Source organism: Lynx rufus, unplaced genomic scaffold (genome assembly GCF_022079265.1).
Source record: "Lynx rufus isolate CCGP_SWC_20201006 ecotype Redwood Valley unplaced genomic scaffold, mLynRuf1.p SCAF_4, whole genome shotgun sequence".
Taxonomy (NCBI): Eukaryota; Metazoa; Chordata; class Mammalia; order Carnivora; family Felidae; genus Lynx; species Lynx rufus.
The window spans coordinates 85900989-85926859 of record NW_025814856.1 but is presented as its reverse complement, the minus strand read 5'-3'; the positions used below and the strand labels follow the sequence as shown (position 1 = coordinate 85926859).

Here is a 25871-nt window from a genome sequence, read left to right as displayed (position 1 = left end):
ATAAATTGGCAGATAACTAATTTGAGTGATTTCAGTGGTCAGGGATTGAGCACACATAGATTTATGTGTAGAAACATTTCAGAGATATTACTCCAAAAGAGCTAATGAGGGTGGAAGCAAGTGGGTATACATGATTTTTCATGTGACTTTTTCTTGCTACTACAATATTTATGGTAGAAAGACAAGTTTTCATCTAATACCCACTGGTACCATTCTCAAGTCTTTTCAATGTTATGTGATTATTAGATCAAGTTTAAATATGGAGTTTCCTTTGGGAATCAATACCTTTTTCCTAGCTGCTTTGTTCTGCTTTAAGATTAGCATTATTTCCTGGAAAAAGAAACAGTTTCTCTTTTTGCAAAGACGTCCAGACATAAATGAATTAAATCCAACTTTTCACATGGAAGCAACAAAGAGCACCTCCTACTGTTTGCATGACTGTAAAAGTTCAGATATATCTTTTGTGAATAAGGTGCTCTGTCTAGATCACTAGTTATGTGTGTGTGTGTGTGTGTGTGCATGCACACACACACACACACACACGCACACACATACGTGTATGCTCCTAAAATGTGAAATGAAATATAACAAACTTGTTACCTCTCTTTTAAAGGTATTTTCTCTTGGATATTAATTTGCAAATCTGAAGAAATGGCAGTCCAGGCAATTTTCGTGTTGGTTGGAGTATTTGTTTGTTCTATCAGTGTAAAAGGATCGTCTCAGCCCCAAGCAAGAGTTTATTTAACATTTGATGGTAAGATAAATACTCTGGAAAAATGTTATTTGAAGTCTTTTTAAAAATTTCACATCCAGATTCAAACATTAATAATAAAACACAGTAAAATATTATTGAATGTTGATTAATTTTAAAAATATTTACTGGGCTGCTTTTTGGAGGACATGGCTATTTTAAATTATGTGTTCATAGGCAAAAGCTCTCTACTACATGTGTTTATGAAAATGCTTGAAGTATATTCTACCCTTTTTGAAGTTTCTTCTTAATAGTCACCTGGTGTTTGAGAAACACCCTCAATGTGCTAATGCTCATCAGCAGAGAAGTCTATGCAAGTTTAATTACTTAAAATTTTTCTTCATAAGTTTTGGTCTTGGCCTCCAAACTTGTTTCTCCATATGTTGTTCTAATGGTGTTTTTTTTCCATTTCCAAAAGGCATTCCTGAGGTTGGCAAAATCTCCTAATTAATTGAAAAGGATCTAAAAGAATAGTTGGAAATATGTTTTTGACTGCTGTTGTGTACAAATGTTTTCTTCAGAAGTTTGGGAAAATTGGCGTGATTTCAAATTTGCACAAATGTAAAAGGTGTAAGATCCTCTGAGGAAATGGTTTGCCAAATGTATCCATGAGCTTTGATGTATATAGTTCAAACAACTTACAGATGGATGATTTTGGTCAGTCACATAACCCATACTAATTGGATGTATGGGATAAGAAATAGATCAGGAAGATCATCTCGCCAATAAGGGTTATTTATATTTTTATTACTTCTTTCAACTTAAGTTCTTCATAAACATTGGTGTCATTGAGCATATTTTATTTTACTTGAGAAACAGTATACTCTCAGAACTTTCTATGGCAGTGTCTTTGAAACACTCTATTATCTTGAATTTCAAACAGCAGTATGACTGACACTTATCAGTCACATGGATATCTTATTTTTTTTCTTTCCTTCTTAAGTCACTAAGGGCTTTCCCCAAGGTTATGATAAGCACTGAAAGAGCTTTATTTAGAACTTAGAGTGTGTGACCTTCTAATTGCTTCTTTAGCTTCTAAGCCAGTCATTCCACTAAAAACCCATGGCTGTCCAGTTAAGTTATGAAGAAAGGGAAAACAGACCCTTTGAAGTGTCTTTTTTTTTTTTTTGATTACTGTAACATCTTGTAGTCTACTTATACCTTTTCTTCCAAGTTGAGAACTATGAAATATCTAATCAAATGAAAAATAAAGGCATTAGGGTGTAGTACAATTTCTCTTTTCTATATGTCTCCCAATATGTAGAAAGATGGAGTGGTCCCACAGGTTAGTTATCTGAACCTGTTCTCTCTAATACATCAAAACTGACCAAACTTTTTTTTTAACCCAAACTTAACCCAAAATTTGTAAACTGTAAAAGCATGTGTATCACCAGAGATAATCCATCAATTTCATATTTGAAAGACTTTACAGTTTATCTTTTACAGAAGAAATTAATTAGTATAATCTTTAAAACCAAACTAATACTAAGTAGGACAGTAACTACTATATATAAAGTGACTAGAAGTTGTGATGGGATTTTTAAAATACTCCATGTCTAATATTTTAAATGCTCTCAAAGTCAAAACAGATTCTTGCAGAATGAGACTTACCTTAATTTATAGCATATGTAGAGTACAACATGATGAGATAAGCTTTTGATCTGAGATTTCTACCAATTCCTGATATTTTGTTTTTCTGAAGTCATGTTAGGAAATAATCAGAGATACAGAGTATCACTTTATTTGTATTAAAGATATACATCAACAGGGAGAACAAATAATGAAACTCCATAATTTCTAAATTAATACAAAAAACTCCTGAAGTGAACTATATTTTAGACATATTATCATAGGAAAAATACCTTGGACAAAAAAAATTGTTAAAAGGTATAAATTGTAATCAGCTCATCATCCTCTTCTTAATAGATTAGACAGTATACCTGTTTCAGTGTACCTTTTCCAAATTTCTTATTATTTAAAGTTTCTCATTTTATTACAACTTTTCTGTATATCACAATAAGTTACTAAATTTCTTCCAAAATGGTTTACTCTTGACATCAAAATATAGAACTTTGTAAGGGTTGACACATATATGAACATATATTAATTAAAATACATATGGTGTATATTTTATTTATTTCAAAATTTCTATCACTATTTTTCAGCCAAATATGAGTTGGAAAATGATTCTGAGGAAATTCAAATAACATCAGATTATATCATCTGTGTCTTTATATTCTCAGAATTTCCTTACCTCCTGACTCTTTTGTCTTGAATTATTTTCCTTCACCATTACTTGGTCTTCTGCCAGTCTCTTTCTGGATGGAACTTTAGAAGAATCCTCTCAGTCTTGCCTTACAGTCCAATTAACAAAGTCAATTTTAAAATGTGTGAAATGAGATCTCTTCTTACATCCAAGTTTTATCCCTTCTTGTAGTAGAATGATGCAGTGATAACATTTGGGAAACATTGATTTACTCATTTGCCTTCCCTATTGATCTAGTGTAAGGTCAACCAGATGGTCATCAGTCCTGTGGGAGAATGTATTTCAGATGTTATTAATTAGTCACATTTGTACAAACTAAATCTTGCATGTTAAAAAAACTGTGGTTCCTATTAGATATTACATTTTATAATTGTTATCATTCTAATTTTATGCCAAATAGCTTTTCAAATAAATATAAAGTTCATGAAATACCTTTTGATTAAGTTGAATTTTTGTTTAAAAAAATCTGGTGGTTTAACAGATTCACATTTCATAGCATTATTGTCATTGTAATTTTTTTCTCAGAAAATCTTTGGAATCTATAAGGGTCATAAGATAAGTCAAGGCTACATATATTCAATAGACAAATTTGTTTTGCTTGTTAATATAAAAGGGAAAGCATTGTTGAAATGGTTCTGCCTTTATCCAGTAGAGACTTTAGCATGTAGTATTTTACATAGCCAGGAATTGATACTATAGTTTGACAAAAAGCATCAGTTACGTGTCATTTTACAAAAAGGTTCTAAGGTTGAGAAAAATGGACATATTGTCTATATTTGAATTGATATAAAACATGATTACTGAGTTAAATATGTTAAGCATTGTTTCTGTTTAAAAATGAGGTAGATTCTAAATAAGATTATTTTTCACCTAGTAATTAGGTTGTGAATCTACAATGTTAAATTTGTTGACATAAAGTCATCTATAATTTTACCTTATTATCCTCACTGTGCCTGTAGGATCTGTAGTAATGTCTTTTTCTTCATTTCTGATATTATTAATTTACATCTACTTCCTTTATGTTCTGACTGCTGTAGAAATCATTTTTTTCTTTTTATTGATCTCTTTAGATAATCAGCTTTTGGATTTGTTGTGTTTTTTTTCTTATTGTTTTTCTGTTTAATATTTCCTTGGTTTATGCTCTAAAATGAAATTATCTTATTCTTGTCTTGTGTTTAATTTACTCTTCTTTTTGGAAATTCTTAACATGGAAACTTAGATCACTGATTTGAGAACTTTTTCCTAATGTAACCAGTTGTGCTATAAATTTCCCTTGAAACACTGTTTAGCAGTGCTCCACATATTTTGATAAAATTTGTTTTGATTTGTAGTCAGTTCAAAATGTCTTCTAATTGCTCCTCTTTTTCTTTACTCACAAATTACTCAGAAATATGTTGTATAATTTGAAGATATTTGTGTATTTCTTATATATCTTTCTGTTGTAGATCTTTGATTCAGTTTCTTGTTGTCAAAGAACATACATAATATGCTTCTGATTTTCTAAAAAACTATTAAAAATCATTTTATGACACTGAATATAGCCTGCATAGAAAAGAATCTGTATTCTGCTTTTATTGCATGAATGTTTTATTAATGCCAGTTAGATTCAGTCAGTTGATGGTTTGTTATGTTTTCTATATCCCTACTGATTTTCTACTTATTCTTTGAATTACTTACAGAAGAAGTTGAACTTTCCAACTATAATTATGGATTTGTCTATTTCTCTTTTCAGGTCTATCAGTTTTTACTTCATGTTTTTGAATTTCTGTTTTTAACACTGACCTATTTTAGAGTGTTATGCCTCCTGATGAACTGACCTCTTTTCCATTACAAAATATCACCAATTATTTTTGTTAATAATTATTGTTCTGAAATGTTGTACATAAAACTTCTGTCTTTTTTGTATAAGGAAAAATACCAACAAAATTTTAGTTACAATTAAGTAGGGAAAATGTTTGTCATGATTCCAGTGACCTCTGGGAAGTTTTTGTTAAAATATTAGGAAACATGTCTAAACATATATTTTTTGATGTATGTAAAAGTATGGACATTTGATTGGCAGTGCAGTATAGTGAGCACAGCATTTATGTGGAAAAAATAAGAGGTTTCAAACTTTGGTTCCTCAGTAATTAATTCTGAAACTTTGTCAGGACCTTAGTTCTCCCAACCAGTTAAAAAATTTGGGGACTAACTAAACTCTAAGACTCTTTATTGCCCTAAATTTTTATGATGTTTAAGCTTAGTTTTTTGGTGTTTTTTTTTTTTTTTATAATATCATCTTCTTTAAGGAAGGCTTCTATAGTAATTCCTCTCATTGCTTTCAAGAACATTTTGTATGAAGGACTTGGGCAAGGGACAGAACAAAACTAAACAATTTATAAAAGTTCACAGATTTTGAAGTCCTACAGAGCTGATTTTAAATCATAGTTGCTTGCTACTTTCTGGGGAATGCTACATTGGGGTAGTTACTTAATCTCCCTAATCCAGAATTTTATCATCTGTAAAATGGGAATGACACACACTTCATAGAACTGTTTTGAAAATGAAATGAATTAAATTTGTAAAATGTATTGTGTGGTTATAGTGTGCATCTTGTTAAAATACACAAAGAATTACTCTAATTGAGTTAACATAAATTCCTTTAGGGTACAAATATGGTCTTCTTTTGTACTATAATTAGCCCCCCCCCAATTAGCATAGAGACTGCCATTTGTTATTGTTCAATAAATGTTGAATTACCATAAATTTTGATACTTCTTAACCACTGTACCTCCCCAACCAGTAGAGCCTTGGTACACTATAAACATGCTTCAGTGAATCTTAGTTAATTTAAAATAATGATAGAGACTAGGTAGAACACAAAATTTCTTCATCATAGCATTAAGGTAAAAGCATCATGGGAGAAAAATTTTGGTTAATTTGTGGATGAATAACTTTAGACTCATATCCTGGTACATTGCTGATGGTCAAATATTTTCCATCTAGTTACAACCTTTTCCTACATTATACATTATACAGAGATTCAATGTTGTCTGGGAATTCAACATTTATATTTACCCTTTCCAGTTAATTCTCAAATCTCCTAATTATTGTATTTTCTTCCCTAATAGACCTTCTTCTCTATAGATTTTAGATATTTTCTTCCAGAAAGTTGTTGAGTGTGTGTGTGTTTAAAGTTTATTTATTTTTGAGAGAGAGAGCACAAGTAGCAGAGAGACCTAGAGAGAATCCCCAGCAGACTCCACACTATCAGTGAGGAGCCGAGAAGGAGCTTGAACTCACCAACCATGAGATCATGACCTGAGCTGAAATCAAGAGTCAGACGCTTAATGACTGAGCCACCCAGGCGCCCCTGAGTTTTTTTGTGTGTGTTTTGATTGGAAGCATAGTGTTTTATATTAAAAGGAAGAGATCTCATATATACACAGCCTTCCAAAGGGCCTTGATCGGTGGCCTGTCAGGGATGTTGCCTTAAATCTTAATACTGTTGGCATATATATAAGCTAGCATGTCTAGATATGTCTGGACTTTTTTTTTTTAATTTTTTTTTCAACGTTTTTTTTTTATTTATTTTTGGGACAGAGAGAGACAGAGCATGAACGGGGGAGGGGCAGAGAGAGAGGGAGACACAGAATCGGAAACAGGCTCCAGGCTCTGAGCGGTCAGCACAGAGCCCGACGCGGGGCTCGAACTCACGGACCGCGAGATCGTGACCTGGCTGATGTCGGACGCTTAACCGACTGCGCCACCCAGGCGCCCCGATATGTCTGGACTTTTAAAGTAATGACAAATGCATTATTTTTTTTAAGATTCGGTTTTTTTGAAAGTCCAATTTTTCATGATAAGCTTGAACTTAATAAGAACTCCATCTACTTAGTTTACTTCTTATGATTGTCATGGCATAGTGGATGGCTTGAAATTGCATTTAACTATTTGCCACTCTTGGGACATTTAAGAGTACCATAAAGGGGCGCCTGGGTGGCTCAGTTGGTTAACCGTCCGACTTCAGCTCAGGTCACGATCTCACGGTCCGTGAGTTTGAGCCCCGCGTTGGGCTCTGGGCTGATAGCTCAGAGCCTGGAGCCTGCTTCCCATTCTGTGTCTCCCTCTCTCTCTGCCCTGCCCCTGTTCATGCTTTGTCTCTCTCTGTCTCAAAAATAAATAAATGTTAAAAATAAATAAATAAATAAATAAGCAAGCTTTAAAAAAAAAAAAAAAAAGAGTACCATAAAGCCTCAGGAAGGCAGGGAGTCATGATAATTAAATCAGGATAATTTCTGATCCACTTCTGTACCTTGATATGAAATATATCTGTATAAATACACCCATAAAATAAAATACAAATGTAAATATATCCATATAAATACCAAGTATAGGTTATATACATGCTCCTAAAGTAATGGCTGTTAAATAATATATTTTATTTTTTACCCTTTTTCTTTTGATGAATAAATTGAAAATTATTCAGGAATATTTGCTCTTTGGAATACTTTCTATGTGAACAAATTAACAGAACCTGAATTCACTATTTTATTATTTAATTTTTTTAAGGTTATTTATTTATCTTAAAAGAGAGAGAGCCGGGGAGGGGCAGAGAGAAAGAAAGAGAAAGAGAATCCCAAGCAGGCTCTGCACTGTCAGTTTGGAATCAGATTTGGGGCTGGAACTCACAAACCACAAGATCATGACGACCTGAGCTGAAGTCAAGAGTCAGACACTTAACCGACTGAGCCACCCAGGCACCGCAAAATTCACTACTTCAGCTGAGAATTATTTACTGAATTAGTTTATCTTATATTATCTAATGAGTATTTATATTATTAAGTTACTGAAATAGCAAAATTTCTTATTTGTTTATAAGATTGGGTATCAACTGCAATTCAGGAGTTACCCAAAATTACACAGTTCCACCTCTGTTGCCATAAAGGCAATAATTCAGTCATGTGCATGTTTTGTCTCTCTACTACAAATGTCTAAGATATCAGACATTTTTAAAAAAAATTTTTTTTTCAACGTTTATTTATTTTTGGGACAGAGAGAGACAGAGCATGAACGGGGGAGGGGCAGAGAGAGAGGGAGACACAGAATTGGAAACAGGCTCCAGGCTCTGAGCCATCAGCCCAGAGCCCGACGCGGGGCTCGAACTCACGGACCGCGAGATCGTGACCTGGCTGAAGTCGGACGCTCAACCGACTGCGCCACCCAGGAGCCCCGATATCAGACATTTTTAAGTAATCCTGATGAATATTAGATTATGATTTTTATTTGCATGCTTTTAGATCTAGAAACATAATATCCAGAAATAAAGTAGTATATCCCCACATCACTCATCACTTTGCTCTTAAATAAAGAAGCCTGGGACACACACACACACACACACACACACACACACACACACACACTCAAAACACAATATAAAATAAAGAAGTAGGATGCACTCAATATTCCACAGGCTTCAAAAAACCTGAATATCATTTTATTGAATAGACAGCAGTCTGGCTCTACTTCAGGTTTTCTCTTGGCTTGAAACTCTTGTGAGTTATCAAGATGCCCATGGAAATATTTAACGCAGTGAAAACTCAAAAATAAATTGACTGATAAATACATGGCAAAAAAGTGGATTATTTGTGACTGCTATTAATTCTTTGCTGGTGTTCACTAGAACAGTAAAGATCCCCTACTACTAAACTGCTTTCCACCCTATTGAAGCCTATGACTCATGGCTTTAAACTCAAAAGGAAAATGATAATTAAAAAATTAAAGATTCTACCATTTGGATACATTTTTCCTTAGCTAATGTTGGCCAGTTTTTCAGCTCAAGGTTGACTTTTACATTTACATGTGCACAACAGGGTTTTAAAAACATGAAAATGTCAGTCTGAGTTATACTGGGAAACAAGTATATTAAGTGTAGGGACTTAGCTTGCATAGGATTAGAAGTTCTTTCAGTTATTTACTTTGATGCTTTTTTGCCTTCTTTCAGTGCTGAAATTTTCATTAATATAATTGTCAAAGTCTCCAGGTCATCGATAGTATATAAATGAAAGATGACGAAATTTTACAAAACATCTTTTATCTTTTAATACCTGCCTCATTTGACAAGAAGCATAATAATTAAACAACAAATAAAAGGACCCCTGGGAACTAGTGAGCTAAATGAATTGTTGTTGGACAATAAACTCAAAATAATAAATTGTGTCTTTATGAACTCTGGTAGCATTAACATTACAAGGCACATTTGTTGAAAACAGTTTGTCTATGGTTGCCCAAGAGATAAAAATAAAGCCAATTGTTCTTGATTTTCCCATTAATCTTGGAGAATGCTCCTTCTGATTGTATTGAATCTTCTGAAATATTTAGTTCTTGGGAAAACTTGTGTTAATACAGTTTGTTTTAATTCCCCTTCTGACATTTTCAGTTAAATGCCAATTAAACATCTTTAATAACATAAACTATTTATGTTTTAATAAACTCAGACTCAACAAGGAATGCTCTGTGAATAAAACTCTGCATTTTTCCCCTGTGAGAGTGTCTTTAAAATCAGGAAGGGATTGATAAATACAATTATGAGCGGGACATTACCTAAATCATAAAGAGTCTTAAGTAGAGCAGCACTAAATTTATGATACAAGAGCAAGTTAAAACTGTTATAAACACATTGAGAACATAAGATGAGAAGAAATTGCTGAGAAATTTCATGTCTGTTTTTCCCTGTAATATATATTGATTCAGGACTCTTAGTAGTCAAAATAAAATGAAATATCTTTTACAGCCTTGAATTGGGGAAGTTTTAAGTAGTGCAAAGAATGTCCCTTGAGAAGTATTAGGATAGAAATATGTTACAATGATGTCTTCTTTTAAAGATTCTTAGAAAAAAGTTGGAAACTCCTATTTTCCTGGCATAAAAAAGTAATTCTTATTCTGGGTGAGTTTTGTCACATTCTAATAAGCTTAAATCTGTTGCCAAAAGATGATGCTGTGATATTAAGCCATTTAAAAATGTACAAGGGTCCTGAAATTGAGAACAAAGCTGAGATGCTCCAATGACCTGAAATTAAGAGTGTTTTGTGCTATGTTTATTCAGTCATCTGATCAAAACAATTCCATGAGAAAATGTGTCGTAGTCCATGATTATCCATAGATACGTGGAAACAATTATGACTGAACTCTTGAGCTATCAAGAGATGCTAGGTGGTTTAACTAATTAATGTTATTGAAATATAATTGATATACAATGTTACATTAATTTCAGATGTGTGACATAATGATTCAGTAATTCTATACATTACTCAGTGCTCACCATGGTAAATGTAGTGAACGGTTGTCACCGCAAAACATTATTACAATGTTATTTATGATATTATTCCCTATGCTCTACTTTTCATCTCTGTAACTTGTTTATTTCATAACTGGAAGTTTGCACCTCTTAATCTCTTTCACCTGTTTTGCCTATCCCCCCCACCCTCCTCTCTGGAGGAGAGTTCTCTGTATTTATGAGTCTGTCTCTGTTTTTTTGTTTGTTGGTTCATTTGTTTTGCTTTATACATTCTGTGTATAAGTGAAGTAATACGGAATTTGTCTTTTTCTGTCTGACTTATTTCACTTAGCATAATGCCCTCTAAGTCTATTTATGTTGTTGCAAATGGTAAGATTTCATTCCTTTTTATGGCTAAGTAATATTCCAGTGTGTGTGTGTGTGTGTGTGTGTGTGTGTGTGTGTGTGTGTGTCTATACCGCATCTTCTTTATCCATTCATTTATTGATGGGGCATTTAGGTAGTTTCCATATTTTGGCTATTGTGCATAATGTTGCAATAAACATAGGGGTACCTGTATCTTTTCAAATTAGTGTTTTTGTTTTCTTTGGGTAAATACCCAGAAATGGAATTACTGGGTCATATGGTATTTTTATTTTTAATTTTTTGAGGAACCCTTCTACTGTTTTCCCTAATGGCTGCACCAATTTACATTCCTCTCAGCAGTGCACAACACTTCTATCTTGTCTTTTTAATGCTAGCCATTCTGGTTGTTATGAGGTAATAGCTCATTGTAACTTTGGTTGGTATTTTCTGATGATTAGTAATGTCAAGCATATTTTCATGTGTTTGTTGGCCATCTGTATGTCTTTGGAGAAATGTCTATCTAGATCCCCTCTGCTCACTTTTTATTGGATTATTTATTTGGTGTTGAGTTGTGTAAGTTCTTTATATATTTTGGATATTAATCTCTAATTGGACATGTCATTTGCAAATATATTCTTCCGTCTGCTAGATTGCTTTTTCATTTTGTTGAACGTTTCCTTTGTTGTGCAAAATCTTTTGAGTTTGATTTGATCCTATTTATTTTTGCTTTTGTTTCCCTTGGTTGTGGAGAAAGATCCAGAAAAATATTGCTAAGACTGATTACTGCCCATATTTTCTTCTAGGAGTTTTATGGTTTCAGGTCTCACATTTAGGTCCCTAATCCATTTTGAATTTGTTTTTGTTTATGGTATAAGATAGTAGTCCAGTGTCATTCTTTTGCATGTGTCATCTAGTTTTCCTAACACCATATATTGAAGAGATTGTCTTTTCCCCATTGTATTCTTGTTTTCTTTCTGACCATATAAGTATGGGTTTATTTCTGCATTGTCTATCTTGTCCCATTGATCTTTGTATCTGTTGTTTGCCAGTACCATACTATTTTGATTAGTATGGCTTTGTAGTATATCTTGAAATCTGGGATTGTGATAATTCCAGTTTCCTTCTTCTTTTTCAGAATTGCTCTGGTTATCTGGGGTCTTTTGTGGTTTCATACAAATTTTAGGATTTGTTGCTGTAGTTCTGTGAAAAATACTACTGGTATCTTGATAAAGAAAAAATACTGTTAGTATTTTGATAGGGATTACATTGAATCTATAGATTGCTTATTTTAGATAGCCTGGTTTATACTCATTCACATGTTGATTAAATATTTTGATGTGTTACTCACATATGTAGATTGAAAGTGTATGTTACATACCTTTCTTTGTAATTTGATTTAGAAGAATACGTAGAAATAAAGATATGCATTTTTCCATTCTTCATGGATATTATCTTATGTTTTTACAAAATAATTTTGGTTATGTATTTGCATTTATATAATAATCACTAACATTAATATTGCCTTTGTGCCAGGCATTATTTTTAATTTTCTTAACAACACTGTGAGTTAGGTGCTATTTTTATCCTCATAAAATGGAGATTCCGCAAGAGTAACTTGCCTGAGGTCACAGGGATGGAAAAGGACACAATTAAAACACAAGCAGTCAGACGCCAGAGCCAGAGCCATTTTGGTAGATGTTGCTAGAATTAGTTTTAAGATTCACAAAATCACAATTAAAAGAACATTTTTCTCAGGCATTCTGTAAACTCACTTTATCATGTCAAAGGTGTCACAGTAGACTTCTGCTTTTCTTTTAGAACATCCATCCTTCCTGAAAATAAAGGAGATAAAATTCATTCTCTACACTGTCCCTAATCGCCCCTTTAATTTCAGATTCACCCAGGTGAGGATAAGGGAATTACAACTGTGGAACATGCTTATTTCGTTGCTGTGGGTAAGGTCTTCTTTTGTGGCTGTGGAAACAAGTTTGAGCTCAGACAAAGGATAACTGTAGAAAAATTTATTATTCATTCCCTTCACCTCACTGTGCAAATTAATCAGAGTAGTCTCCATAAGTTCAACATAGCCTACACTTTCTCTTAAAGAAAAGAAAATGATTGGTTCTTTGTTACAGATAACCACTGTAGCATCAACTAACTATAACACCAAGATATGCTCAATTTTTCCATTTCCTAAATATCTTTTATATAACAAGGTATGAAAAACTATCATTTTGGTTTTAGTTCCATTACTGTCAAAAGTAAAAGTATTGAGAAAGAGCTCAAATGTAAGCTTTGGGCAAATTCCAGCACTTCTTTGCCTTCTGCATTTTCATTTCTATGTTCCTGAGGACCACTGTTGTTAATGAAAACAAATTTAAAGCAAGGAACAGAAAAGTTTGATGTTTTCTAATGCAGAGTGTGAGTTGGCAAGAAGGGCATATAAAAGGGAGAGCTCAGTGCTGAGCCATGTGCTATTTTAGGGTAGCGCCAGCCCTGGAACAATGTGCTGAGCTGTAAAAGATGGCAAGTTCATTCTACATTTTCAAGGTGCATGCTTTTCAAAAACAATCTTTTCAGCCTTCCCTCCTTATTCAGTGGGAATTAACTGCCTTTGAGAACTCAACAGTGGTAGGTTACTGTTGCAGACTGCTTTTAACTTTTTGGAGATTTTCCACTTGTTATGTCTTTTATTCCAGAATGCCTATGAAGTAGTTAGACATGAAGGCCCAGACAGGCTAACTGTTTTGGCTAACAGACACAGCCTGATGGTGCAGAGATAATACTAGAGAAAATGGTGTATGGAGAGAAAAATTAACTATAGCTGTCCTTTTAGCAATAATTTATGGATTATTATATCAAACTTTAACACTATATTAGAAATGTTTCTCAATTCTCTTTGGAGAGGTTGAGGCAATAAATATCAAAAATTCGTATTTTATTTGTCTCTTATTATATAAATGAATGAACAGGATTTGTCTTGCCTTTCCCAAGTTGCAACACCCATAATCAAGAGTTTTGTTGTGCGATATACATCAGGATACCATTTTCCTCTTTGTCAATCCTTAGAATATTCTATTCTGCTTATTTATATATTGCCTTAGGAGGAAAACAGTCTTTAAAATAATTTTTTAATGTTTATTTACTTTTGAAGGAAATAGAGACAGAGCATGAGCGAGGGAGGGACAGAGAGAAAGGGAGACACAGCTTGAAGCAGGCTCCAGGCTTTGAGCTGTCAGCACAGAGCCCAACGTGGGGCTCGAACTCACCAACCAGGAGATCATGACCTGAACTGAAGTCGGACACCCAACCGACTGAGCCACCCAGGCGCCCCAATCATTAAAATAACCTTATGTACTCTTTTGAAGTGATGTCAGTGAACATGCCTAATATTCTTGCCTTTCTCAATATTAATACCTGCTAGCATTTAAGATACTTTATTAAAAAGTATGAAATATTCCACCTAATTAATTCTTAAATTACTTCCTCACTGAAACTATTTTCTTATAAATAATGAGCAGATACCAGACTTTGAATATAAGATTGCTCATATTTTTTAAATTTCTTTTAATGTTTATTTTTGAGAGAGAGAGAGAGTGAGTGAGCGTGAGTGGGGGGGGGGTGGGCAGAGAGAGAGGGAGGCACAGAATCTGAAGCAGGCTCCAGGCTCTGAGCTGTTTGCACAGAGCCCGATGTGGGGCTTGAACCCACAAACTGTGAGATCATGACCTGAGCTGAAGTCAGACACTGACTAAGCCACCCAGGCACCCCTAACTAAGATTGCTCACCTTTAATCTTATATGTAATGTAATGGCTAATATCAAGTCTCTAGTCTCAGTGGAATTGATAGACCAAAGGAGTCAAAGCAATATAATTTTACACACAATAATTGCTACTCTTCTAAGAAGAGGGTCAGACAGCTGATATCATAAAATGAAAACCTTGATTCTCTGCAGGAGTAATAGCACCAGAGAAACAGTTGCTAAATTCTTTCAAGAAAAACATCTTATTTCCTTGGTATGGAGTTACACTTTCTAAAAATAGAATCAGTTATGGAGAGGGGATGTATATCTGAGTAAAAAATAAATGTCCTCTCTATACACACACCCACACACATACCTACATACACATACCCCGTGAGTAAATATTTGTTGTGTTTCACATAACAAATTAGATCTTTCCTAAGTGTATACTGTCCTGTAAATGCACAGAACAAAAATTGAGAAGTCAGGAAAAAAAAAAGCTATTATATTCCTGGTATCGTTTTTAATATATTATTTATATGTTTTCTTACTTTAAAGGTTCAAATACCACAACTTTATATTTACATAATAATTGGGCGATTAGCTCGGCAAACACTTTAGTACTTATCATATTACTGCAACACAGGTGTGCAGTAACAGCTTGGTGCAAGTGAGCTGAGGGGCAGAGCAAGAAACTCTAGTGACTTCTGTATTTGAGCCTTGCCTCCTTCCCATCACTGATGGCGAGGAATGGCGAGAACTAAAGGACTTGCTGAATAACAACCTGCCAGAAGGAGGTAATCCATCTTTACTACAGCTAATAGGAACATGAAGGGAATGAATGGGGCAAATCATATGTAAAGACACCATCAATGCATGAATTTGTTCACTAGGCTTGCTGCTTTGACAGCTAGTGAAGTCTTACAACCCAGGTTGCTAGTGTTACTTACTGTAGTTAGCATCAATTGCCAAGGAGTTAGCAGATTTCCAATTATAGCATGTGAAACATAATCTTTCATTCCGTGTTTCATTTTCTAAAGTCTTCATTTCACAAAATTAGATTAGAAACGACCTCTTTTCTTTTGCAAATAGACATAATTTTGTACAAACTGTGCGAAGTGCACCAGGCTGGCTCTTCATTCATTACTGAAACTTGATAATGGACACGAGTCTGAAGATTTTAAGACCACACTAACAAAATTAGAAACTGAGAGTAAAGGGAGTCAAATACCCTAGTATTCCTGACCTTGCTTATTTGGGTCGGGTAGAAGTGGTGTAGGTGGCCACAGTTTCTCTCAAGTGTTGGAGACCATTACATGTAAAAGCGCAATTCCAACAGAATTGTAATTCTTAGTACAGGGACCTCTTCATTCTTGTTTAATGAATAAATGAATAGCAGCAAAGTGATAATAAAATTGGCTTCTATAAAATAAAAGTTGTGTTGAATTTCATTATGAAATTAGAGTTCTGTCTCTATGTATACAAACCATTCAATAGACTAGATTGAAAAACTTTCAATAAAGAAACTTAAGATGATGACCAGGCATGTAGAAGTTTTGATAATATGATGCAGTGAATATGTTGGAGCTCTTTTTATAACTTTCCAACCTCTTAAATACACACTAGTTGTTATAATTCAAACAAAAACAAAACCTCATGACTTAAATTTATCCCTTGATTTGAAAAGACTTATTGGATAATTTATCTTGTGTCAGTTGCCAGTAAGAGCCTTAAACATTCTCTAAACCTTATCAACCTGGCTCTGTATTTACACATGCACGTTATTAAGCAATAATGATGCAAACAGTGTGAAGTAATTAGAATCTCATTGGTATTATATACAAATCTGGATTTAAATAGAAGCAGTCTTTCTTGGCATCAAAAACTTCCAACTTTTGCTGGTCCATCCACCTATCGTTACTACATAAATTCAGACCCATGAGCGTTTCTTTTTTTCTTTTCTTTTCTTTTCTTTTCTTTTCTTTTCTTTTCTTTTCTTTTCTTTTCTTTTTTCTTTTTTCTTTCCTTTCCTTTTCTCTTTTCTCTTTTCTTTTCTTTTCTTTTCTTTTCTTTTCTTTTCCCTCTCCTCTCCTCTCCTCTCCTCTCCTCTCCTCTCCTCTCCTCTCCTCTCCTCTCCTCTCCTCTCCTCTCCTTTCCTTTCCCCTGAACAGTAATACTCAGAACATTCCAAGAGAACAGAACTTTAAGCTGGAATAAAACAATGAGTGTATTATCATCACCAAAATGAACACTTTGAATTTTATTAGAAGAAACCAATTAAGATGTTATTTTCAAGCAAAGGGCTTGGCATGGCTTCAGGAAGTTACTTTCCTGAGTCGGGCAGGGGGTTAGCTGGCACAGAGAGAAGATCTTTAGCTTAACGTCTTGACAGCTTTAATGCTTATGCAACTGGGAATTTTTTCTTTAAGCTGATTCTCTTAAAAGCATGTTTCCTGCCACTGTTCAACATAATTGTATCAATTCCATTTTTCATTAGTACTCAAAACCTGCTGATATGACTGGAGTTTTAAAACCATTGTGTGAAAATCTAATTATGCACAATTTTTTTTCCAGAGGATCTTATAATGTGTGTGTGATATGCAGGTTTTTTTTTCATATCTTAAGTAGGATAAACAAGGAGATCTTTATGCCAGTATTATATTCTTTGGTTTTTCATTTAATTGTATCAACTGTAGTGCTATAAGCTATTTCCTATTACAGGAGGAGAACATTCAATAGGCTATATTTTGATGAAGAAAAAAGGAGTACATATTGCTTTGCTACAGAAAAATAAAACATTCTGATTTTAGGTGAAAGGAAAGGATTGCTTCTCACTTCGTTGTGCCTATATTAGCTTTGTCTCTTTTGTAGTTGGTTTATTTTCAGCAGTTTTTCTTTATAGAATCTTGAATGATCCTCTGCACTATTTACTTCTCCTCCTATCTAATTTTCTGATATGTATTTGACACTTTTCTATACATATAGCTATGTGTAGACATATCAGATGTTACATTAGAAATTTAAAGCATAAAATAGACTCATCCAGCAGTTTATCACCTTGTATTTATTTTCCTCATGTCCCCTCTTTGGTTTTTCTTCTTTTTTAATTGAAGTGAGAAAAAGATTATCAAGCTTAGCCTGAAATTATTCACGAAATGGTGAAAGCCTCAGAGCTCAGGTGCTGATGGAATGTGTAACAGGAACTGATTTAAAGATGGCCTAGAGTTAAGATGTGTCATTTATGTATGCTTTGGAAGTGAAATTCGGTGTCCTGAGCACTTAGGTGAAATTATCTTTACAACAAATAACCATATTTGCTTTCCAAATTTTCTAATAAATATTTGATAATAAAACAGAATTTTAAAACCTTTTCTAAAACTGCTTCTGGGTAGATTATAGATTATATATTAGATTTTTATAACTAAAGATAAGTTTGCTGAGGTCCATTAATAGCATAGATATTTTTAAATGTTTATTTATTTATTTTTGAGAGGGGGTGGGGCAGGTGCAAAGAGAGAGGGAGACAGAATCCCAAACCAACTCCATGCTGTCAGCCCAGACCCCATGAGGGGCTCGAACTCAGGAATCATGAGATCATAACCTGAGCTGAAATCTAGAGTTGGACACTTACCCTACTAAGCCACCCAGCCCCCCCCCATAGATATTTTTCAAGGTATACAAGTATCTGTATTATGTGCCAACACTACAAATTATGTTCACCTTAAAGAGAAAGCTGGGAAATATGGTTAGGGTTGATTATTGGCAAATTATGGGTCAGTATGAAAAAAAGGTTTTAGACTTTTATAAACAATGTTGTGTCTATCTGTCTCTTATTCCTTTGCTTCCCACTCATCCTCCCTACTTTAGATAGATTCCATTAATACATTATTTAAATTAAAAAAAAAAGACCCAAAGAACTGTATTGAATTCCCGGAATATTTTAGGGTGCCCATCCTGTGCAATGTTGTGTGTTACATCTTTTGATACAAATAGAAGTGTAGCATGAATCCTCTCCTCGGTGACCACCTGTTCTTGTCAGCAACATAAGCCAACTTCATAAAGAACTGGTATACCAGGCACACCAGGCCATAAAAGAGGCACAGACAACAAGAAGAGGTCAGTTTTGAAATAAAAACATTATCTTAAAATTGGTTTAGAATATTGGCTTTAAACCCATTGTTGGCATTAATTATTGGGCTAGAAGGGATTACAGTTTTTATCATGGTTATAAACTAGATTGAGAGCAGAGTTCAGTTGGAATGCCAAGGAAGAGATATTTGCATTTAACCAAAGGTCTCCAAGCCTCTGAGGCAAGGCACTTCTGCAGGATTTTGTTTTGTTATTTACCTCCAAATTCCCAGCAGTGCCTGCAACTGGAGAATCAGTATCACTGCCTGACTGATCAGTTGACAAACAGCTTGACTCCAGTTTGCCAAATTGTCTTTAAATGCCCAGCATTAAAAATCCGAAACTGTTTATAGTGGTTGGTGGTAGAGATGGGGGACTGCTTTTATCCTTTCCATTTCTTGATTTCCAAATCTCTCTTGTTAGCTCTGGTGCTCACATGATCTCTCTTTCTCTCCTTCCCCGCACCCCCCCCCCCCGCCCCCATCTTGGCCATATTTGAGGGATAGAGCAAAGGCATGAAGGAGCCTGTCTTAAATACCAGAAGTTCAAAATAATCAGGTCTTCAGAAACGTCTTCCATGTCCCCAAACAAATTCTATACCAGAGTTCATGCTTTCTCTGGGCTTTCATTCCCATCAGCAGTTTGTCCCTACATCATAAGGGTATAAGACAGAAGAAATTAAACCAGAAATAAAAAAAAATCAGTAATTCTGAGTTTTGGGAATGAGTGAATGGGTTCAACCTAAGACCTTTAAGAACAGTGATTCTCAACATTGGCTACACGTAAGAGTCATCTGGGAGCTTTAAAATCCTGTTGCCAAGACCACACCCAGAGTTTTTAAGTCAGTATGTCTAGGGATGGGGTGTAGAAACTAGTGTTTTGAAACTACTCCAGGCAATTCCAGTCTGCAGTTACGTTAGGAATTGCTGTCCCCAAATCCCTGAAGTTCACTTTCTACTAAAGAACATGAGATCTACAAGGATTTTTTAACAATGAAAGAGAACTGTATTCAATCTGTTGCTCTAATGGTTTCCAGCATAGTGATAAACTGTAAATTTTATCTCCTTTAGTCAATAATTAAGATTTGCAATGCCAGAGAAATAATCAATATAGTCATGCAGCATAATGGGTTGACAACCCATTGAAAGTAAACAGATATCCTTCCTTTCTGTGTGAAATGTGAAGATCCATTGCAAAGCCATGACCTAGAAAATTATGTTTTATTTTCTATTTCCTTTATATTTTGAAATGTAGTGACATCTCAGTGAGGTTCCAGACAACCTAAGCTAGGTCTTCATTTATGTTACATTACCAGACATAGAGTCTCTTGCTAAGAAGATTAAATAAGTTTCATACAATGGATACTCTCTCATGTGTAATTTCATTTATATGTATTTTGTGCCTAATTGTTGGATAACAGACTCTCTAGAAAGTTACGAGATTATAGGTAGTAGTGGTGGGAAGTACAGGAAGTATGGGAAGTATAGGTGGGAAGAATGGGAGTAGGTATAAGATAGGGAAGATTTCTTCTCAGAAAAAAATATGTCACATATGGAAATGAGAAGTTCTGTTCTTTTTTCCTATATCATGCTTTTCTAGCCTCTTTTATGAGCGTGATGTGTAATAGGTACTTAATAAACGCCTGAAAATCAAAGAACAAATGAATTATATCTGAATCAGCAATTTAGAGTAGTAGAGAGGAGCAGAAGTAGGTCAGAAAGCACAAAAGTAGTGAATCAAACTCTGTCTAGCTCTAAGTTCCAGGATCATGAAGTGCCAATAATTCAGAGATACCTTTCTTAAAACACTTTTAACCTTCTTAGAAAATTACCTTGATTTAGGTCTCTGGGCTTTGTACTGTGATCCTACTATTGTTACGTAGGCAGGAAAGACGTGGCTTTTGTTAGCTTACGAAATATGTCTGCATACTTGCAAATCAAAAGATGTCTGGAGTAAAATACCATGTGTAAGAGTTATGAGATAGAAATAAAGAAAGCAATATTATGAGCAGGTCAATAAACAAAACACACATCAATTACTTTGGGCCTTTGAAGAGTCAGTGTTGACCAAAAATGGTATGTCATATTTACTTGTTTACATTAAAACAGCATGAATTAAAAACTTGGCCATTGTCAAGAGCTTTATGGTGTATGTTTCAGTGCACCAATATGATGTCTTTCATTGGAGAAAAAAAGAGGGGAAAAAACTTTCTGTTTTTGTGGAAGTTATGTTTAACACCTTGAAATGTACAATATATATAAAATGAGAAAACACCAGAAAACACATTTTACTCATTGGATGCAGTTTAGGAAGAATAAAATTAGTCAGCTACTTATTAAATGAAACAGCAAATGGTATTCTAGGACATTGTGTGTTTTTAGGATTCCAGTCACGTCAAACTCAGGTATCATTTTTTCTAAGCTTCCACCTATAACTTTATTGATTGATCTTTAATGGAAAGATACATATTTACCTTTAAAAGAAATGATTAGATTTAGTGTGCTTCTATTATTTAGGACCTGTTAGCAGGTCTTGCAAAGTATATAAACAAAACAAAGCAAACTGACAACTAAGAAATAAATGAATAAAATAGTTCTGGGAATAAAATACCAATCTCTGGCCTAGTAGACTTTAAGAATACAACTCTATGTGTGTTAAAATGCAGATTTCACAACTGTACTTCCTTCAGTGGTACAAAAATAATTGCTATGCTAAATGGAAATCACTTTTGTAAAATACTAAAATAGCCACATTCGTAAATTTTAGGGTCATGAGTCAGAGGTAGTTTTGGTTCCTCCCCCCCCACGGAGCATTTCACTTATTTGTTGTAGAGTATCACTGATAAAAGTCATATCATCATTTAATTCTAACATGACAAATGGAAAAATTGCCTGACTTTTCTTATATTATTCAGGTGGAATTTATACACCAAAATAAAGTGCGGTAATTCCTTGTACCACCCACTTTAGCAGGCAAAACTGTGACTCAGTTTCCCCACCCAATTATACCAGGGTGTTCAGTACAATGTGTGAAATGAGGTGTTGTAGTGCAATATTCCCCAATTTATTTTTAAGCCATTTAGTCCAACATCTCTTTCAGGGAACACATACTAAAATACAAATTATACATTTCATTCTTGTTTCTGTGTTATCTCAGTAGTAAAGAGGAAAAAAGTGAGGGAGTATTTATATGATTGTGCTATGAACTAGTCATAAAGGAACTATGTTTTATAAATTCACATATTAGGTAGAAGGGTTTTATTTACTTAAATTTAATGGATAATTTACAGGATAGTAGTGAATAGGCCCTCCTACCTATTATCTTTGCCTGGTTTAAACCATGGAACAACTGTTTCTGTTTTGCACAAGCTGTGGCTAAGGCAAATAGGTCAGGCTTAGGAGCTGATTGCCTGGGTTTGAAATATTTCTCCAACATTTAGGAGCCATGTAATTCATGGCAATTTCCTCAACTTCCGTTGACTTTTTTTTTACTAGGCTATTAACTAAAGATGAATTAGTTGCTACTTCATATTTTCCTTATGAATTTTAAATGTGGTAATGTATGTAAAACATTTAGCAAATATGACACAGAGTAAAAATCTACTATATGTTAGGCATTATTTTTATAATTTTGTATGAAGCTAAGGGAATTAAAAGATGACTAAGATATACTCCATGCCTCTTAAGAATATATTGTCTACGGGAGCTTGGGTGGCTCACTTGGTTTGGCAGCTGACTCTTGGTAGGCTCAGGTCATGACTTCATGGGTTCAGAATCTCCCTTGTCCTTGGGCTCCTTGCTGTCAGGGTGGAACCTGCTTGGGATTCTTTTGCCTTCTCTCTCTACCCCTCCCCTGCTCGTACTCGAACTTATACGTGCACTGTCTCTCTCAAAATAGATAAATAAACTTTTTTTTTTAGGTCAGATTTCAGTTGATGCTGTATATTTCTCATTGGTCTTAAAAAGTCAGAGGATTAGGAAGGATAGAGGGGGGCTGAGTAGGGCTATCCCCTTCTAGCCTGGTTTTCTTTACTCACTTATGCTCATCTGTCTAAACCTCACTAATATGGAGTTTTCTACTCTTGACACAATAACGGATTAAAAAATCATTTCTAGCTAAAGCAAAAGCTCTTTTAAGAATGCTTGATGGCACTGGGCATAAAAGAAAAATAGAACTCTACTTTCAAGAATATATAATTAGAAAAGGAAGTAAGCATAATATAACAAGGTTTGTATCATAGCTTTCTAAAATATATACATATATCATGTTCATGATGTTGAACATGAATTGACCCAAATTGAACAAAATAATGCATTTACTTTTGTCTTTGTTTCTGAAAATATTAGTTACAAAAAAGTATGTTGTTAAAGGGCATTTAAGAAATGTTTATCTAGTGAAGGGAATCAACAACAGCACAACTGATTTTTTTCATAAATATGTAGGTATATGCATATGTTAAGGTTTGGACAAAGGCACAAATTGCCTATAAAATCATATAGGCTATGTTGACAGATTCTGGAATAGAATTTATCAAGGCACTATGATTAGTAGAAGTTAGAGAACTTATGGGTAGGCTGGAGTTAATGTTGTGATAATATAGGCCATTATTTCATATCTAAAAAAAGTTCATAAAATTTTTTATTCAATCATTTAAAATGTACCACCAGATATCCTAGCTTCATACCTATTTATTTAAATAAAGATAGCCTTAAAAAATTTTTTTAATGTTTATTTATTTTTGAGAGAGACAGAGACAGAGCATGAGCAGGGAAGAGACAAAGAGAGAGGGAGACACAGAATCTGAAGCAGGCTCCAGGCTCTCAGCTGGCAGCACAGGGGCGTGGGGCTCAAACTCACAAATTGTGAGATCGTGATCTGAGCCGAAGTCAACAGTTAACTAACTGAGCCACCCAGGTGCCCCTAACGAAAGAGATATCTTATGTAAGTGTTCTGATATGCAACACAGTGTAATTATGGAAGTCTGATCCCCTGGTACTGTGAGCAGCAGGACTGATATGATTTGGTTCTGCCCATATTTTGCTAAATATTGACAGACAAAAATCATTACCTGGAGCATATATATACTGATAATATAATTCATTTTTATTATTATTATGATACACATCTCTATCTTTGTTTCTATTATTCTTATGCATGGAACTCAATGTTACTCATCTTTAATAAGAATTATTTCAGATTTAGTCTTTGGGTTTACATATTTTTCATTTTTTAAATCTGCAAAATTTTTTAAGAAAAACAAATATGGAAATGGTCTACATAAACTACATGTAAATTCTCTCTCGTTATTTTTTATGATAGTTCATAAAGAATTTAGAATTTTTCATTATGTATTAATTTCAACATAACTATGATCCATTGTTCTGTACAATCTGACTATATCAGTTAATAAAGATACTGCATAACAAAGTAAGCAACTCTTAATTTAAAAGTTATAGTTAAACCAAGTAGCATAGTTGCTTTAATCTTTAAACTGTAAATGCAACCTTCTTCTTAATATTCTTAGCTTGAATTTCCATTCAATTCTTTGTTTTCCCTAGTATCTAATCTTTCACCTAGTTAGATAGCTTCGGACTATTTTCTGAATTTTTTCCTCAGCCAGTTACCTTTCTGTTGAACTTCAGTTTCTTGATTCTCATTCTTTCCTCTTCTGTATGTCTGAACCCTCTTTTCTGTCCGTGTGCCCTGCCTTGCACACCTCATCTTGTTTTCACTTACCCTACCCTTCAAAGGGAGGCCAGAATTGACCTGAGCAGAGGAGCGGTTTGAAAACTGTGGTCTTCCCTACTCAGTCTTTTTATGCCTTTTTTTATTTTTATTTATTTATTTATTTTTTTTACTATATTTACTGCTTACAGTCCCCAGTGTTAAAAGAAGACATTTCTTCAGTCCAGAGATCTACTTATCCAATAAGGAACAAAAATAAAAGAATATTGCTTTTTGTTGTTCTGTGTTTTGATGGCAGTTCCCAAATTTAATATTTCTAATCACTGCCCTACAACCCCATACACTGCCCCATAGGCTACTAGTGTTTTCCAGCTGAGGTTCCATGTCACTGTTACAGACTGGTCTAGGTGGCTACCTACATACATGGCTTTTTGCTTCCCTTTCTATCCTTGTTTTTTTTGTTGTTGTTGTTGTTTGTTTGTTTGTTTTCCTTTAGACACTTTTACAAAAGGTAACCTGAGATGTACCTGTTCTTGAAAACGGGCATATGATTGAGGCCTAGTTAATTGACAGCATCAGGAGATAGTAACATGAGAAAGAACTCCCATAATTGGAATGACTAATGGGTAGATGACAAGAGTTTTTACTGTTACCTTGAGTTGATGCAAATGATAATATATGATAATATCAATGGGTACTGTGAGTAATTACTTTAAGATGCTGATTTCATTGTGGTTTGAAGCATTTTCACGTTCTCTACAATTGCATTGTTATTATAGATTAATTTGTTATTACAGATTAATAAGTGAGTCTAATGTTTGTGCTTGTAGGGCTATTTAAAAGCCACTTTAAAAATCACATAATAGGGCCGCCTGGGTGGCTCAGTTGGTCGAGCGTCTGACTTCGGCTCAGGTCATGATCTCACGGTCTGTGGGTTCAAGCCCCGTGTCGGGCTCTGTGCTGACAGCTCAGAGCCTGGAGCCTGCTTCCAATCCTGTGTCTCCCTCTCTCTCTGCCCCTCCCCCACTCTCACTTTGTCTTACTCTGTCTCTCAATAATAAATAAATGTAAAAATCACATAATAATGTGAATTACAGTATTGTGATTATGCTAAAAATTGTGTGAGAATACTATGATTGATAGGAAAAACTAAACATAAATCTTACATTTAAAATGCTGTGCTGTCTGTATTTTCTCTTTTCATTTCATTGCATTTTAAAAAAAATATTATGAAAAACATCAATGAGGGAGTACTTACAAATTTTATTCATTTACTAGTATCACATGCCTAAATATCAGACAGTCAATGTTAAGGGTGAATTGTGGGGGAAAAAAAATAAGAACACTTGACATAATTAATTTATGTAGGATGAGCTTTGCTTAGATAGCCCTAAATTGAATCATCACCTTGATTTTAGCAGATCACAGAGATATTTTAGAAAATGAGGTAACTGGATGTTTCATAAGAGATTTTTTCTCCTCTGTGTTTTTTTAAAGCTAATCATTGTTTCTACCTAGATAATTAATAGATTGCATATATTACTAAGACCCTTTTATATTTAAACCTATAAATCTCTGACATATTCTAATCACTCTATGCTAATATATACTTTGATGTACATAGTAGGAAATGAATTTGTTTTATTTATCAAGCATTAGAATTTCCTCACATTTTCA

At 34.2% G+C, this 25871-nt stretch overlaps 1 protein-coding gene across 1 annotated transcript in view; it reads left to right on the top strand.

The window, feature by feature from the left end:
- The first annotated feature begins 621 nt into the window (after window positions 1-621).
- Window positions 622-25871, top strand: part of SEMA3C (semaphorin 3C) — a 174666-nt gene continuing 149416 nt past the window's right edge. Inside the window, exon 1 of the mRNA XM_047097367.1 lies at window positions 622-754. Within this exon, the coding sequence (XP_046953323.1) occupies window positions 652-754 (103 nt within the window). The 5' untranslated portion in view covers window positions 622-651. The remainder of the gene's footprint in view (window positions 755-25871) is intronic.